The 16,793-nt window shown below is 49.3% G+C and overlaps 1 protein-coding gene and 1 long non-coding RNA gene across 2 annotated transcripts; both read right to left on the reverse strand.

Moving 5' to 3' along the window:
* Nucleotides 1–5,010: 5,010 nt before the first annotated feature.
* LOC142906616 (uncharacterized) lies at nt 5,011–9,699 on the reverse strand. Its single transcript, XR_012930393.1, has 2 exons — nt 8,910–9,699; nt 5,011–8,271 (listed from the first exon to the last, which is right to left on the reverse strand). It is a non-coding gene; the product is annotated as an uncharacterized LOC142906616 (long non-coding RNA).
* Nucleotides 9,700–11,118: 1,419 nt separating this feature from the next.
* On the reverse strand, nt 11,119–14,102 carry LOC116956957 (aerolysin-like protein). Its single transcript, XM_032978845.2, has 2 exons — nt 13,825–14,102; nt 11,119–12,187 (listed from the first exon to the last, which is right to left on the reverse strand). Exon 2 carries the CDS (start codon nt 12,176–12,178, stop codon nt 11,237–11,239), a length of 942 nt encoding a protein of 313 aa, XP_032834736.1. The 5' UTR covers nt 12,179–12,187; nt 13,825–14,102; the 3' UTR covers nt 11,119–11,236.
* Between the last annotated feature and the right edge of the window lie 2,691 nt (nt 14,103–16,793).

The raw sequence follows: 16,793 nt of genomic DNA on the forward strand, positions 1-16,793 counted from the left end.
GAGCGTCGCTCCTCCGCCCTCCGTTGTTGTTGGAGGGCGACTGCCTCCAACTGCCCAGTAGCATCCTTCACGAGCCTCCTCCCCAGAGGCCGATCTTGACACCGCTGGTACCAGTCATCGGCAAGTCCACTCAGCTCCACGTCCTCCTGTACCACATCACTCCATCTCTTCTCTAGCCCGTGCCGCGCCCGCTCAGCCCCCTCAATCCGGCCAAACAAAAGCTGTTTCGGCATGCGGTGGCTGGGCATGCGGGCTACATGACCCAGCCATCGCAGCCTTGCCTGCCGGAGGAGCTCACCGATGGGACCCTGCCCAGATCTTTCAAGGATTTGTGAGCTCCTCACACAATCCAGTCTGGTTAAACCCAGGATGGATCGTAGGCAAGCCAGCCTAAATGTTTCTAACCGGCGAAGATGTTCCATTAGGGGGGTCCACGTTTCGCAAGCGTAGAGAAGGGAGGGAATGACCGTAGCCGAGAAGACCTGAAGCTTAGTGCGGAGCGACAGACCAGGTAGCTTCCACACAGCGTTACGCAACCGATGAAAAGATATTGCCGCTCGACCGATTCGGAGTGAAACCTCTGCTGGTAAACTGTAGCCGGTCATAAGCACACTGCCCAGGTATGGGAAACTCTCCACTCTCTCCACAACTGCCCCATCACCGATTGGGAGTTGTGGGGGTGGAGTGTCCGATGGTACAAAATACCCAGGCAGGTGCTTAGTTTTGGTGGGGCTGATAGTAAGGCCCCACCTCTTAGTGGCACGCTCCAGTCTCAGCAGCAGCGTCTCTAACTCCTCCTCTGACTGAGCAGCTATTACCAAATCATCAGCATACATAACGTGGTTGAGCAATAGGGAGCCATCCCTTGACCGCACCTGGGCATCGATTAGCCACCCATTATATCTGTACCATATGGAGATTCCCCCGGTACAGCTATTGAAGGCTTCACGAACTACGTGGTCAAAATAGATGTTAAATAATGTGGGAGCCAGAGGACATCCCTGTCGCAACCCAACGTGTACAGGGAATGGCTCTGACTCCCGGCCACGTAGTTTTACCCGGGCCCGCTCACCATCATGAAGGTCCTTAATGATCGTGAGCAGAGGGTCAGGTACTCCAAAAGCACGAAGAACGACCCAGAGCCCAGGCCTACTGATGGTATCATAGGCCTTGACCAGGTCAATAAAGCAGAGATGTAGGTCTTGTTGGAATTCCCTACACCTCTGCTGTAGCAGACGGACAGAAAATATGGCATCTGTGCAGGACCGCCCTTTCCTGAAACCACATTGGGGCTCCGCAAGCCTCTCCTCAGCGTGCCTGGCAAGGCGATGCTGAATAATCCTTGCCAGGATCTTTCCCGGCACACTGAGGAGTGAGATGCCCCTGTAGTTGTTACAGTCTGTGCGGTCCCCCTTCTTAAAAAGGGGGACCACCAGGGCATCCTTCCAATCCTGCGGAACCCGTCTATTGGTCCAGACTGTTGTTATGATGTCATATAGGGCAGTCTGTGCACAAACGCCACCCTCCCTCAGCATTTCGCTTGGGAGATCATCTCTGCCCGCTGCCTTTCCTGGTCTCAGACTCCGGATCGCCTTCAATACTTCCTCAGCAGATGGCATCTCAGCCAGCCACTTACAGGGGGTGACTTCTTCCAATATTTGAGGCACCGCAGCCTCAGCAGGGTCATCCTCACTTTGTGCCACGATGTTTTCCTGCCTGAGGGATTTTCCCTCCCCCAGGACCTCACAGAAATGCTCAGCAAATCTGCGAACCTGTTCCTGGGGGTCGGAGATTGGATCACCGTTTATTCCCCTAATGATGGTAATAGGTGTGGCGCTGCAGGTTACTTTTTTGATGGAGTTAAATAGAGATTTGTGATCACGGGCCACTGAGGCAGACTCCATCTCCTCAGCAACCCGCGACCACCACCCATCCTTGCAACGCCTCACGGCTCTCCGAACCTCCGAGCGAAGGCTGTGATAAGCCTCCTCATTCTCTGACGTGGGATTCTGTAGCCGATGACAGTGGGCCTGTCGCTTTTTCTCAACCATCCTGAACACCTCCTCTGTCAGCCAGGGTCTCTGGGGAGGTCTAGACCGCGTACCCAAAGCAGCCATTGCAGCTGCATGAGTCACAGTCCTAAACCTCGCCCATTTACCCTCGACATCAGGAGGAGTCGGGGACGATGCCAATCCCAGCCGCAAGCGATGATGAAATTCTCGCTTGCAACTTTCATCAGATAACTGAGACCAGGCCACTTTATGTTGGAATGGGGTCCTGGGTGTACACCCACCACCGGAGTGGAAGAATGGCAGGCGCATCTTACAGATGACTAGTCGATGGTCAGAGGGCAGATCAGCTCCACGGTAGGTCCTGGGTCCTGGTGTCAAGGACATGGGCTCGCATTCGCTGGTCCGTCACTATGTAGTCCAGCAGATGTTCTTGCTTGGACCCGGCATGCATCCATGATGTTGTGTGGATGCGCCGATGCCGGAACATGGGCTGCACAAAAATCTAGCAGCCTCCTACCGTTGTTATTGAGCTGATCTGGCCCATGCCCTCCAATCACTCCAGACCAGGTGCCAGTATCATGACCAACTCGGGCATTGAAGTCACCCAACATGATGACTCTATCCCGAGGGGCCACTTTAGCCAGCACCTGTGACAGGAGGTCATAGAAGGCATCTGACTCATCGGCTTTGCCTGCATCCCTCCACGGATGTTCATCTTCGGTGGGGGCATAAGTAAGCACGACCACCATTCCTCGCCTCCGGTTGATGGGAAGGCGAGCCCAAAGTAGCCTGGGGCTTACAGCTTCCCACACCTCACCGCCACGCTCCCACGCCCCCTTCATTCTTTTGTTCAAAAGAAGACCCACACCCTGTTGTTTGGCAGTCTGCTGCCCCGAGTAGAGGACTGTCCACTCCTCATGGTGGCAGGAGCCAGAGCCGGTCCACCGGACCTCCTGAATGCCGCATAGATCCAGGCGGTACCGGTCCAGCTCCCGACAGAGGAGTGGCAGCCTCTCCTCTGCAGTGAGCGTTCGAACATTCCACGTGGCCACCCGTAGTGGCTTTTCGTTGTTTCTGGAGTAGCCCCGAGGGTAGGTATTCAATCTCCTGGCTCCGCCAATTGTGGTTTGGCCAGGAGACGTCATAGACGCCTGGCCCCCCGGGGCCTCCGGCACAAGCTTATTAGTTACATATTTCAGTTTACTTCGTGGTTTCGTGGTAATTAATTGAAGGTGGAGGGGTTACCAGCCCCTCGCACCCGTCCAGAACCCCCGTTTAGCCCCTGTGGTGGACACATATGCTATGAGGGGAGGAGCCAATCAAAATTGGATCTCCCCCCACAGCACTGTCCACGACAGAGTTGCCCGTCCGGCACCGCGAGGAGGTAGGGGGTTGTTTTGCCGGACAACACTTACACACTCACTCACTCACACACTCACTCACACACTCACACACTCATTCACTCACACACTCACTCACACACTCACACACACACTCACTTACATACTCACACACTCACTCACGGGCCTACGGTCCGTCTCTCTCTTTCTCACTCACCGCTTGTATAAAGCCGTCTATGTCCCGTCTGTATACTCCCGTACATTAATCTGTGTCTCTAATCTGTGTGTCTCTAGTCTGTGTCTCTCTAGTCTGTATATCTCTATAAAAAGGTATCTGTGTACCGTCTGTGTTGTATAATTGCCTTTTTCAAAAGTGTATATTAAGAGTGATATTGCCTATTTTTTACGTAAAAGTTTTCTCTTTCCAAATGTCTGGATTTAGCGCGTTCTAAAAAAAAACGCGTAATACGAATTACGTCAATTCTCCACGACCAGAATAATTTGGATTCCAGGGGTATAACCAGAGCCTGTCCAACCGCCTTTGTCTTCCCAGTGGCTGTGATTGCTGCTGCAGCAGGAATTCACATTAAGGCTGAGTCGACCTAAAGAGAGGTGAAGGCCGTTTCACAATAAACAAGGATACAGACACACACCACACCAGGGGCAATTAAGAACATCTGCGCTCACACATTCTTAATTACACTTAGCACACATTTTTAGTTAATCACAATTAATTGCATACGTTAACATATTTAACGTATTTTTTTGTAACTGTTTTTATCAATATTTTTAAATATTTTTTCTAAAATCACAAAATATTTAACAGGGGTCACCAGACATCTGGACCACACCTGTACAAGGCACGCAATGGGATGGCCCCTGCAACATTAACAGCAGTGGCTCTTAACGTTGACTGCAGCCTTGCACCCCTTTGGTTCTCAATTGCAAAAATATTTAATAATGTTAATAAATACCTGGGGGTTTGATACACAAAGGAGTTGTACTTACGTGCCCGTGCTTAATTTGTGTATCGATGATTTACCTTCTAACAAAGTCTGGTCACGTCTCACAGCCCCCAGAAAGGGCATCTCGCAACCCCAGGGGAAGCGTTCACGCCAGATTGAGAACCAATGTCTACAGGGACCGATCTCCGCTCATTAACCACGAGACCCCTGAGGACTACGGGTCGCCTCCTTCGAAGGACTCCGAGGTCAAGGCTCTGTTGGTGTGGTGAACGGGTGGGCGGGTGAGCGAGTGGGTGAGTGGGTGAGTGAGTGAGTGGAGGTGGGTGAGTAGGTGGGAGAGTGAGTGACTGAGTGGCTAAATCGCCCTTTACCCCCCCCCCCCCCTGCCAAGCCCTGCCCGTCTACCCTGCAGGCTCTGTCTATTTTCTGCTTTCCATACGCGGGGTGCATTGGTGGCGGGACCCTCCGGATGCAACTCGCAACTCTCTAAGTGTAAATTATTGTTGTAGTTATTGTAATTTGCACACGATGAGTAGTAAGTAGTCTCCCTATAATGTACAAAGCGACTTTTACAGCAGGAAAAATATATATTCTAAATAAATAGCAAGAGAAAATATTTCAGCTTCTTGTTTTGAGTTTCATTTTGACACTCGCGTGACGAAACTTCTGCGTTTTTAAAGACAAACAACACTGTATAATTTATATATTTATTTGTTGTCTTTGTTTCTTCTTCTGTCGTTCCAAAAGAACTCCCCAAAACCTTCCTCCCAGGTGGACCACTCAGCAATTGTTATTCCAGACAAGTTGCCAATAACAAAACTAATACGGGGATTGATTGTATTCGCTTGCAGTTACTGGCGAGTTAAGACACATCACAAAATGTACAGTTGGTTCAAATATTGACGTTCATTCTTCACGCATTTATTTCTCAGAACCATGTTGGGTCAGGCAAGGGCGGTACTCGGTTTGAACAAAAATCAATAAAGGGGGGCACAGCAGTGGCCAACAAAGGTTGAGAACCACTGCTGTCAACAGCATTGCGTGCCTTGTAAAGGATTGGTCCAGATGTCTGGTGACCCCCCCCCAAAAAAAATTAATTGACCCCTAACATTTGCTTTCCTTTGCATATTAATTTGTTTTAAATTAACCTTCCTTTAAATATATATTAAATTTTAGATAATTAAATGGGGGAGAGGGGGGAGGATAGGGTCACAATACATCTGGACCACGCCTGCAGCGTTAAACTTCAGTACGCGTAAGACGACTGGAGTGGTGTTGTGTCACGTGATGGAGGAGTGAAAGTTGCCCCTTTAAACAACAGCTTTAAACATCGCACAGAGCTACCCAGCCGTGCCCAACGCACAAACTGTAAGTAACAACTATGTTTATTTTACCATGTGAGGCAACACTGAGCTATGTATCTCTTGTTTTCAGAAACGACCTGGACACCACAAATGATATTGATAGAGACCCATTTAGATACATAGAGACTCATAGAGATATTAGACCCAGAGTGACACATAGAGACCCATAGAGATGTTAGACCCAGAGTGACACATAGAGAAACATAGAGATATTAGACCCAGAGTGACACATAAAGACACGTAGAGATATTAGACCCAGAGTGACACATAGAGACACAGAGATATTAGACCCAGAGTGACACATAGAGACCCATAGAGATATTAGACCCAGAGTAACACATAGAGACACATAGAGATATTAGACCCAGAGTGACACATAGAGACACATAGAGATATTAGACCCAGAGTGACACATAGAGACACATAGAGATATTAGACCCAGAGTGACACATAGAGACCCATAGAGATATTAGACCCAGAGTGACACATAGAGACACATAGAGATATTAGACCAAGAGTGACACATAGAGACACATAGAGATAATAGACCCAGAGTGACACATAGAGACACATAGAGATAGTAGACCCAGAGTGACACATAGATACACATAGAGATATTAGACCCAGAGTGACACATAGAGACCCATAGAGATATTAGACCAAAAGTGACACATTGAGACACATAGAGATAATAGACCAAGAGTGACACATAGAGACACATAGAGATAGTAGACCCAGTGTGACACATATAGACACATAGAGATAGTAGACCCAGAGTGACACATAGAGACACATAGAGATATTAGACCCAGAGTGACACATAGAGACCCATAGAGATATTAGACCCAGAGTGACACATAGAGACCCATAGAGATATTAGACCCAGTGATACATAGAGACACATATAGATATTAGACCCAGAGTGACACATAGAAACCCATAGAGACATTAGACCCAGAGTGACACATAGAGACCCATAGAGATATTAGACCCAGAGTGACACATATAGACCCATAGAGATATTAGACCCAGAGTGACAGATAGAGACCCAGAGATATTAGACCCAGAGTGACACATAGAGACCCATAGAGATATTAGACCCAGAGTGACACATAGAGACCCATAGAGATATTAGACCGAGAGTGAAACATAGAGATATTAGACCCAGAGTGACCGTTATCGAGGACATAGGTCATTGGTTCTTAACCTGTGGGTGCATCACGAACCTCCTGGGGTACATCACTCACCCCCTGTGGGTGCATCACGCACCCCCTGTGGGTACAAGATGCACATTCGGGGGGTGCGAGACATGGGCAGATTTATTTAGAAAATAAATATTTTAAAAGACAAATTAAGCACGGGCACGTTAATACAACTACTTTGTTTCAGCAAACCAATGTAATTATTAACACTGTATACCACACACTATACACTACAGTATACACTACTATACAGTACAATATGCATTCCACTATACACTACACTACACATCCATTGTAACTCCACTATACACTTCACTATACAATCCACTATACACTCCACTATACACTACACTATACAATCCACTATACACTCCACTATGCACTACACTATACACTCCACTATAAACTCCATTATACGCTTCCCTGCTATACAGTACACTATACACCACACTATACAGTGCACTATACACTCCACTATACACTACACCAGCGGTTCACAAATTAAGTGACCGTCAAGTAAGTACAACGTCTTTGTTTCACCAAACACTTTGTGTGTATTAACATTATCACATTGTTAACGACTGACAACCAAAGGGTTGCAGGCTGCAGTGACTGCTCACGGCTGAGATTTGTTTCCACGCTGAGCGTAGGAACGTGAAGCCGAACCGGTCGGAGGGGTTCTCATTTGGCGGTGCGTGACACAACTTTGAGTGAAAAACCTTCACATTTTGAAGTTAAAGGGCTGTGGTGTGATACTCAAAATGCGTGTTGCTTTTGATTACGGCACGAATTATTAGACGTTGTGTGTTAACCAGCTTAGGCACGTGTACACGTTCAACACCTTCAGTTGAACACAACAGCATTATTCACTATGATCGAGTGCAAATATCTCTTGCAAAAGGAACAACACGATGTTGTATTATGCAAAACTTAAACGGCATTGTAGCATTAGTTGAACACCTTCGTGTCGACGTATTTACAAACGTAACGTTAGACACTCTTCCTAATCCCGTTTACTGGATGTAAATTTGCAACCTGCGGGGTGGAGCGGTGGTGCAGCGGTTCGCGCATTGCACTGCCAATCGCCCCAGCTGAGATCAACGCCTGGCCAGGTCTGACATCGTCCATCGCTCGCACAACTCCACCGCCCGCGTTGTTCATTCGTGCTTCTTGTTAATTGTTTTGTTGTTTCACAGACTCATCACGGACGAATCTGTGTGCGTGTTAACGCGTCCATTGTCCGTCTCCTCTCAGCCGCGTGTCGTCCGAGGGCGGCTTCACCGCTCGAGCTGCGAGTGGCGCGCCCCTGAAGATGCCTGCGGCAGCGCCTTGCGGACGCTCGAGAGGGGAACATCGCTCAGCGCGCAGCCCGACACAGGAAGCCGCACCTGAAGTATTGACAGGTGATGGGGCTATAAATATTTACTGATATCATAAGACAGGAATGTGTGTGCGTCCCGCGCGTGACGTCACTCCACATGAGGCCCCCCTCATTAATAATCATGAGCGGGTGACGTCACTCCACATGGGCCACCCCCCCCACCCCCCTCATTAAAAAATCATGAGCTGATGACGTCACTGCACATGGAGCCCCCCCTCATCAATAATTATGAGCTGATGACGTAACTCATGTGGACCCCACCCCATCATTAATAATCATGAGCGGGTCATTATTTTCGATAGAATATTTCAGATAAACTGCAAAACACCCGTCCTTGAACAGGCTATAGGCTAGTAATTATATAATTATATATATATATCTCGAACGCAATTAGACAGCGCAGAAAGTAAAAACACAGCAATGAGCACAATTCAGTGCACCAAATAAAGTAATTTAACAATTCAAAGGCATCTAAAAAAATGAAATACACGCACAGAGATCGACGAAGAGCCTGCATAGACTTGTGTGACCAGCACTGTTAGCGTGCAACTATTAACGCAGGGAGTTGTACGAGATGGTGGTGGTGACGATAGCTCCAAGCCCGACCGCCTTTGTCTCCCCAGTGGTTGTGTTTACTCAACGCACCAGATACTCATTTGAGGTTGAGTCGACCCAGGGAAGGCCCAGGACCGGTTCAGATGATCGTCGCCGGTGTTTGGCCGCGAGCGGGAATCGAACTCGGGTCGCTGGGTTCGTAGCCCAGCGCAGCGCTCACGGCTGTGGCCACCGCTCCACCCACACGGAGTCGTCCACAGGCGCCAGGGACACGCCGAGGGGGAATCCCCGCCGCGTGATCAGCGCCCCACTCGCCCCCCATGGGCACCCACGGCAGTCAGGAGATGTTTTTGTTTCGTCTTCCAAGCGGCCTCTCGCTCCCAAGCGAAAGCCTCGCCCCGAATCTCGCCTCGCCTCCTCCTCCTCCACGCGAGCAGCTGGGCTGTGAGCAGCTCGGCAGCGTTGCCACTCACGACCCTTAACGTCCATTCTCATTGACGTGCGCACACTCCTTCACTTTGATGTTGCAGCTCGTGTGCCTACACGCGGAGGGTTCTGTCACGCGTGGTTTGTTTGGTTTAAAAATAAAATATATTCTCAACAGCAGTGATTTCCCCCGTGCTTAACGTGATGTACAATGGGTGGGTGGCGTTCGTGCGAGTGAATAAGTTCATCCGTGCTCTGTACAAGACGCAGCTACTCACACTCGCCTGCCCCTAACATCCACCATTTAACAAGGGGAGGAACCGGCGCATTTATTATTAATTTTATTAGCTGTTTGTTTGTTTTATTATTAATATATTATTCATACACGATTCATTTTATTTAAAATATTAAATATGTTATAAATATTTTCGACAGCGTCCCGACAGTTCTGTTCCTTCACCTGAAGAAGGCTACTTGTGTTGTGGCCGAAACGTCGTGAGAATTTTATTGTGTTATTTTATTTTATCAATTTATTATTTTATTCTCATTCTACGTGACTTTACCGAAAGAACCAAGAAGATGAATCCTTGCAATCACGAAAGCTTAAATCGAAATATTCTTATATAATTAACTTTATTTAAGTTATTAAATCAAATGTTTTTCATTATGTTATTTAAATTAGTAAATTTATGTAACTTATTATTTTTATTGACGTGTATTTTTATAAATGTCATTACTAATAAATTTTATAATACATTTTATTAATACATTTTCCTACCTATTATTCACTTTATTTGCTACTTAATGTTCTTATGCTATTCATTGTGCGCAGTTGCAAATCTTCGCTGAGGTCGTGACGGGATTCTTTTGTTCCTTTCCTGTTGCTCTGTGGCCCCGGCACCGTTCCCGTGCGGCTGCGATGTGCACCGACGCCCACTTCAGTGAGGGCGATGTTGGCACGCAGACGAATAAAAGTCCCTTCGTGTCCAGTCATGTCTCGTTACTTGAACAAAAATGTAAAACATTACCCATGGCTCGAAGAGTATCTTGAAGCTCATTAATTATCCAAACTGCACCAGGATTGTCCACCCGACGCTCGGGGGACGATTTTTGTGTACGTATTGAATGGGTGGCCCCTTAGTCAGCGCGCCCCGCGAGTCCCTGCGGTGGAGCGGCAGCGCCCTCGCGTGGCGCGCACCAACACCGCTCCAGGCCCGGCCAGTACCCAAACGGCGTCTGGGAATCGGTCGCGATTCGTGACTCGGTCCGCAACTCTGGAGCAGTGCCGGCAGTAAAACAATGAACCCCACGTGACCCCCAACACCCCCATCTTCCCCACTCCCTAGGGGTCCCTCCTCTCGCGTGATAACCCCCAAGCCCCCTCCCCCAGACAACCCCCCCACCTCACGCACCCTTCCCTAGCACCCCGCACCCCCTCCCACTACCCTGTGGTGGTTTGGGGCAGGGGGCTGAGTGGAGCAGAGCACTCGTCAGCTCGACTCCATTGATGGGCATGGAGCGGGGTGGTGGTGGTGTTGGTAGTGGTGTTGGTGGTGGTAGTGGTGTTGGTGGTGGTGTTGTTGGTGGTGTTAGTGGTGGTTGTGGTGGTGTAAGCTATTATTTCGCTGGAGAAATCCAACATCAACCCAAATGGATGATGAATGAATGCATTTCATTAGCCAGGGTTCAACAAGACGCTTTGATCAGACTTTCCACAAGTGGAAAATCGATTCTGAAAGTGCCAAGTTTGCCTTGACACCTGTATGCGCAAACACTTGGTGCTTTCGTAACTTTCAGTGCCTCAATGGGGAAATGTCTTCCTGCACCACACGCATCGACCGGGAAATAACTGAGGGACTCGGAAAAGCAAACGTTTCAATGTAGGCCTCTTTTTTTATTGGTGAATTTTACACAGCCAAAAAAAAGCGTTCCTTTAGAACACTTCATCAACGTCACCAAAACAAATAAAAAGGGCGCTGCGAAACGCCGCTCTAGCTCTCGGTAGCAACGGCGGTCATCTTGGTGTAGGCGAGCCCCTTGTAGACGCCGCTCAGGGGAGCGTCAAGGGATGCGCCGTTCACGCAGCTGATGCGCAGCATGGCCGTGTACGGAAGGTCGATGTCGGCGCGACCGATGTTGGCGACCACGGTGACGGTCTTGTGGGGCGGAACAGCGACGGGGAACGTGAGCGTTTCCGTCTTCTCCTCGGACTCCTCCACCGCGTGTGTGCTCTCACTGCCCACGGTGAAGCTGAATCCGGTCTCCACCTCCATGACCTCGGGGATGCCGGCCTTCACCGACAGGCTGAAGGTGGACTCGATCTTGTTGGTGGTGGACCACGATGACGTTTTGGTGATCTTCTTGGAGCTCTCGAAGGTGTACGACTGCACGACGCTGGTGTCGTTCTTGTACTCCATTTCTTTAATCTCCTCCATCTGCACGTTGGGCAGGACCTGGTGCATGGTCGGGTACTTCATGTCCTGGATCACCGACGACTTTATGGCATTGATGAAGAGGAAGCCCATGGAGTCAATGTCGGACCCCGCTCGGCCCTGAACGCCCAAGCAGATGCCAGAGCCCACGTCGATCTTGTACTCGGTCTTGAGCCCCCAGTCCGTCATCTTGGCAAAGAACTCGCGACTGCGGCTCGTTCTGAACTTGATGGCGCCCAGGCGAGTGCCGGCCCCGTTGCCCCACAGCGAGAGGCTCTTGATGAACTCGCCCGACTCGAATTCGAACTCCTGAGCGGAGGAGTCCATGGCGCCGAATGTCTCCCTGCGCCCGTCCGTCAGCCACACCTCCACGCCCCTCACCTGCCAGCCCCCAACGCTCACGGAGAGCTTCTGCAGCGTCGCCGCATTCGTCAGCCCGTCGAACGAGAACTTGTTTCCACCTTGGCCGCCAATGATGTGCAGCGTGGTCGGGAACGCCATGATGTCGAGCTGAGAGCGAGACAGAAGCAGTGGGGAGAGCGTGCCACGCGCGTTTTAAAGCTTCGTCTCTTGCGGCTGCCATCTTATCATTTGAACGCATCGCCGCCGTTCAACGTCGACTGTAGTTGTAGCGTGACATTATAACTCTTTGGTTCTTTCGGTAAAGTCACGTGGGTGAATTAAAAAACTAAATTTAAATCACGACGTTTCGATTGCAACACAAGCAATCATCATCATCATCATCGGCTGTGAAAACCGCAGCAGGAAAAAAATGTTTTAACTGAAGTGGAACATTCTCTTGTCTTTATTTTGGTACCTCGAAGTAGTTCAAAAGTGCCCAGAGTTTGTGTTTATCTGAAGGTCCAGCCAAACGTGATGTCAATTCATCCAGGCACCATTCGAGAGACGCCAAATTGAATGCGACAGACGTCTATTGCCAAATGCCTCGCTCATCGTTGACAGCGGCGGTTTTCACATCTTTATTGCCAAGCATGGACAAGTAGCCAAACCTCGTGCCAACATTCTTACAAAAGGCGTAAGCCACCTTGAGATTGCGCCAATTTTTTGTTAGCGGAGAAAAATAATTACGGCACAACGCGCACGCACTCGTCTACACATGCACCGAGTGTAGCCACCGCTCAACAATTCACGGTCGCGGTCGTGGGGACTGCAGGCGTCCAAGGTGGTGGCGGTGGAGTAGCAGAAGAGAAGTTTTACAATTTTTGCTTCCTTGCTGCCCACGCCTGGGGAAAAAAAAGAGGCCTCGTGAACCGGCCGTGTAAAGCGCGGTCCAGTCCAGTGGGTCCTAACCTTCACCGCCCCATTGGTTCTTAATCGCTTAAACATTTTTTTTTTATAATTTCGATTTAAAGCTTTCGTGTCTGCAGGGATTCATATTCTTGGTTCTTTCGGTAAAGTGACGTAGAAAGGAAATAATAAAATAATACAAATTAAATAATAATGCTATTTTTAAATAATTTTATTATTTCCCTTTCTACGTGACTTTACTGAAAGAACCAAGAAAATGTTTTATAATGTTAATAAACCCATCGGGTTTGATTAAGTAGTTGTACTTACGCGCCCGTGCCTAATTTTCATTTTCGATTACTTACCTGGCCATGTCTCCTCACCCCCTCCCCCCCCCAAGAAAGGGCACCTCCAGCACCCCAGGTTAAGAAGAAGAACCACTGACCCAGTCCCTGCCACCCACCCCCAACGACCCACACGGCTACAGGAGGCCATCATCCAGCAGTGGCAATACAAGGAGAGCTGCTGCACGATCTCGCGTTGCATAACAACCGACCGCATCGTGAACGCAATCACAAAACAAGTTGTATTCTCGACGACCACGGTAACAAATTATCACTGGAACCCGGTCGCCGAGCCAGAGGCGACGGCTGGGGATAAATCGCGAGGATTGATCGGAGCGGCGAGCTCTGGGACAAAATCTATCGTGGGCTAAAGAAACTCACCCCCCCCCCCCGCATCCAACCCCCCCCCCCCAATGAATGTAGCAAAAAATATTCGCGAATGCGTAGGGCTTGGTCTCAATTGGGGGTGGGGGGGGGGGCAAAAATCTGAACTCCTACAGAAATCCCCTTCCAGCGTAAGGATCCCAGCCGCCATCCCACCCCCGCCCAACTCACCGCTCACGTGAAAGCAGTCGATTCCGCGAAGAGCCGAATGGTCCCTGTGCCAGACGCTCCCTCCTTTTATATGGCAGAGTGAGCACCTGCGCGCCGCGTGGCGTAACAATGAACGAGCACCGCGTGACGTAACAATGAGAGCCGCTTTGTGGGCGTTGCGCGCCCACTCCTCATCCTGCCAACTGCGCCTCACCCGGGTGGCCAATCGTCATGAGCCACCGCAAGACGCTGCCAGAGGTTCGCTTCGCTGCTGTGGGGCGAATGAGAACGCCCCCCTCCCCCCCTCGTGAATGCAATCGCGCTGTTGGTACGTGGGGTGGGGTGGGTGATTAGTGGGAGGTGGTCCGCGAGAGTTCACTGGGGTTTTGTCGACGCAAATGGAAGAAGAAAAAAAAAGTGTCCTGGCTACGTTTTGTTGCTCAATCCTGAGCGGCCGTTTAACGAAAAAAGAAAAAAAATTCACGGACTTTCGCAACCAAAATTTTCTATCACGGCGGGTTTTTTTTTTGCTTTATGGGTTCGATTGCGTGAATACGAATGTGCGCCACTACTGCTAACCACCTGACGCAGTCAATTAGTAAATGGGTTGTCACTTAACACAAAATGCGTACAATTAGTGACTACTTCAGCCAGCTCAACCTGTTTATTTGCCGTGCAGCAGAGTAAAATAAAACAAAAATTCCCGGCAAAGTTGCCCGAAGAAGCTGTTTGCTGTTATCCATTGTGGAGGTTTTTATGCACATAGATCGCATAAATATGAATGTGGTGCCATTAAACCCGCCACCACCAGGCGATCACTGATGAATGACTTATGGCTTTATTTTTCGAAAAGTTTTTGGTTTGGCCATGTTTGTTTGTTATAGTACGGAGTTCGACTGATTGCTTTAATCTAAGTTGTCTTGTGGTTGTTGTTGTTGTTGCATCCCACTGGGATTTTTGCACACAGCGTTGGTGTACGGTGCTTTTTCTGGAAGACTTTGCAGTTTTTTCCTGGATTTTTCTGTTTGCGTGTAGTAGTCACTTTAAGATGTTGTCTTGTTCATGTTTTTGTTTTTTGTTTGTTGCGGTTGCACCCGATTCAAGAGCCGAATGGCTCACAGGGCTATACCAAATAAATGAAACTGAAACTAAAAAACTGAAGACACGGCTAATCAATAAGGGGTTTGTCACGTGACCAAAACGTGCCAATTCGTAACTTGTATGACGCTAGTCGCAATTACTGGCGAAACGTCACGGCACTCGAATTGTCAATGTTGCAGTGGGTTCACTCTCCTACACAAAAACCAGTGAGTGCTGATTTCGTAACGAATTGGCACCACATTTTGTGCGGAAGTGGTTGTTGTTGCATTGCTCAAGAACACCGCTTTACAGGAAACTAAAATTGCGTTATGATGAAGAAATTAAGTATAATATTGGGTGTTGTGGATAAAGCGCAGTTCGCAATAACAAACGTCAGATGCCCACCGGTGCAGTTAAAGAGTCAGGCGCCTGGTACTCAGGAGGACGTGGGTTCGATCCCGGACCCTGACGATGCTTGCTGCTGCTTTATATTTAGAGTCAGCGTCTCTCTCCCTCTTTCTCATCATCACGAGGGTGGCTATGTGTCCTGAATTTTGGGCCACCATCTATAACAACAACAACAGCAACCCCTATGTGTCCTGATTTTCGAGCCACACTTGGCAGTCATTGCGATCACTGTAGCGGTTCGTGATGGCGATGGACGTGGGGATGGACGGTGATGTTGGCTATTGGTGAATGAATGAAGCTGATAGTGGTGGTGGCGGTGGTGATGGCGTTGATGATGCTGGTGATGTTAACAATGCCGACGTCCTCATCGTCCTCATCGTCCTCATCGCGCCTCTAGAGTTGGCGGTCCTTTGGCATCGCATCACGGTTCTTTTTTTTAAAACCAACATTTGCGGTATCACCCACGTCCTCCCTCGATAAGTTGCATTGCAACATCGCTGACATGTTAATGGCATTACTCAGGGGGCAAAGACAATGATCCCCCTATAGCCTGTAACAGACTCTTGGGGTAAGTGGTGTTAGTTGGCGGTGTCTATGAAGGTGGCACACGAGGGGGTGTTTGGCCAGCACCACGCCCGGCCGCCTTTGTCTCCCTGAGTGGTGATGATTTTTACCCACCGTGCCAGCTACTCATTTGAGGACTAGTCGACATAGGGGAGGCCCAGCAGGATCGGTTCATGATAATCGTTACTTCGGTTGTCTCGGTGGCCGTGAGCGGGGATCGAACTCGGGTCGCCAGGCTCGTCAGCACAGCGTGGCGCTAAACTGCAACACTACCGCTCCCCAGGTGGGGGCCATCGATGGTACCATGCACAGCGTACTCATCAGAGCAGAAGGTGGAGATAGGCAAGTGGAGGTAGGGTGGTGGTGGTGGTTGGCGAGGTCATTACCATTCTGGGTTCAGGTATTTAAGATCTTTTCTAAGGTTTTAGGAATGGACCCCCACCCGATCTACGTGCTGTGTCATTCTTCCTCGTCTCTAGAGCCTATAGCTCGGACACTCCTGCACTGAGATTACAGGGCCCAAATGCATACAGGACATTGAGTATGGGAGAGGTCGGGGAGGTTCGCGAATCTTCCATGTGCTCGCTATGCTTCACCTGGCTGCTGCGTTGACGTCTCCTCTTAACCTAGATTCGTTCTGTTCTCGAGTCAGTCCCACTTCTACTTAGGCCCCCACGGGGATAGTTTTTCTCACCCTTATGTTTTTTTCCAGATGTATCGTTAATCTTATTGAATACCCCCCCCCCCTCCCCCATTATATGTGTAGTGACATGAATGGAGTCACTATGGCATTTAGCGCCAGCTCCCATCACAAGAGTGGAGCTGTGTGTCTTGGGCATCTCTCTGACACCAGAGTGGGAATGCCATGGAAGCGGGCCCTAGGGGGCATAGTCCTGGTGACAGTGAGAGAGAGGTAGAGTGAGGACGTAGCATTCTGG

Source organism: Petromyzon marinus, chromosome 68 (genome assembly GCF_048934315.1).
Source record: "Petromyzon marinus isolate PM22_M1 ecotype Great Lakes invasive population chromosome 68, UKy_Petmar_22M1.pri1.0, whole genome shotgun sequence".
NCBI classification, from domain to species: domain Eukaryota; kingdom Metazoa; phylum Chordata; class Hyperoartia; order Petromyzontiformes; family Petromyzontidae; genus Petromyzon; species Petromyzon marinus.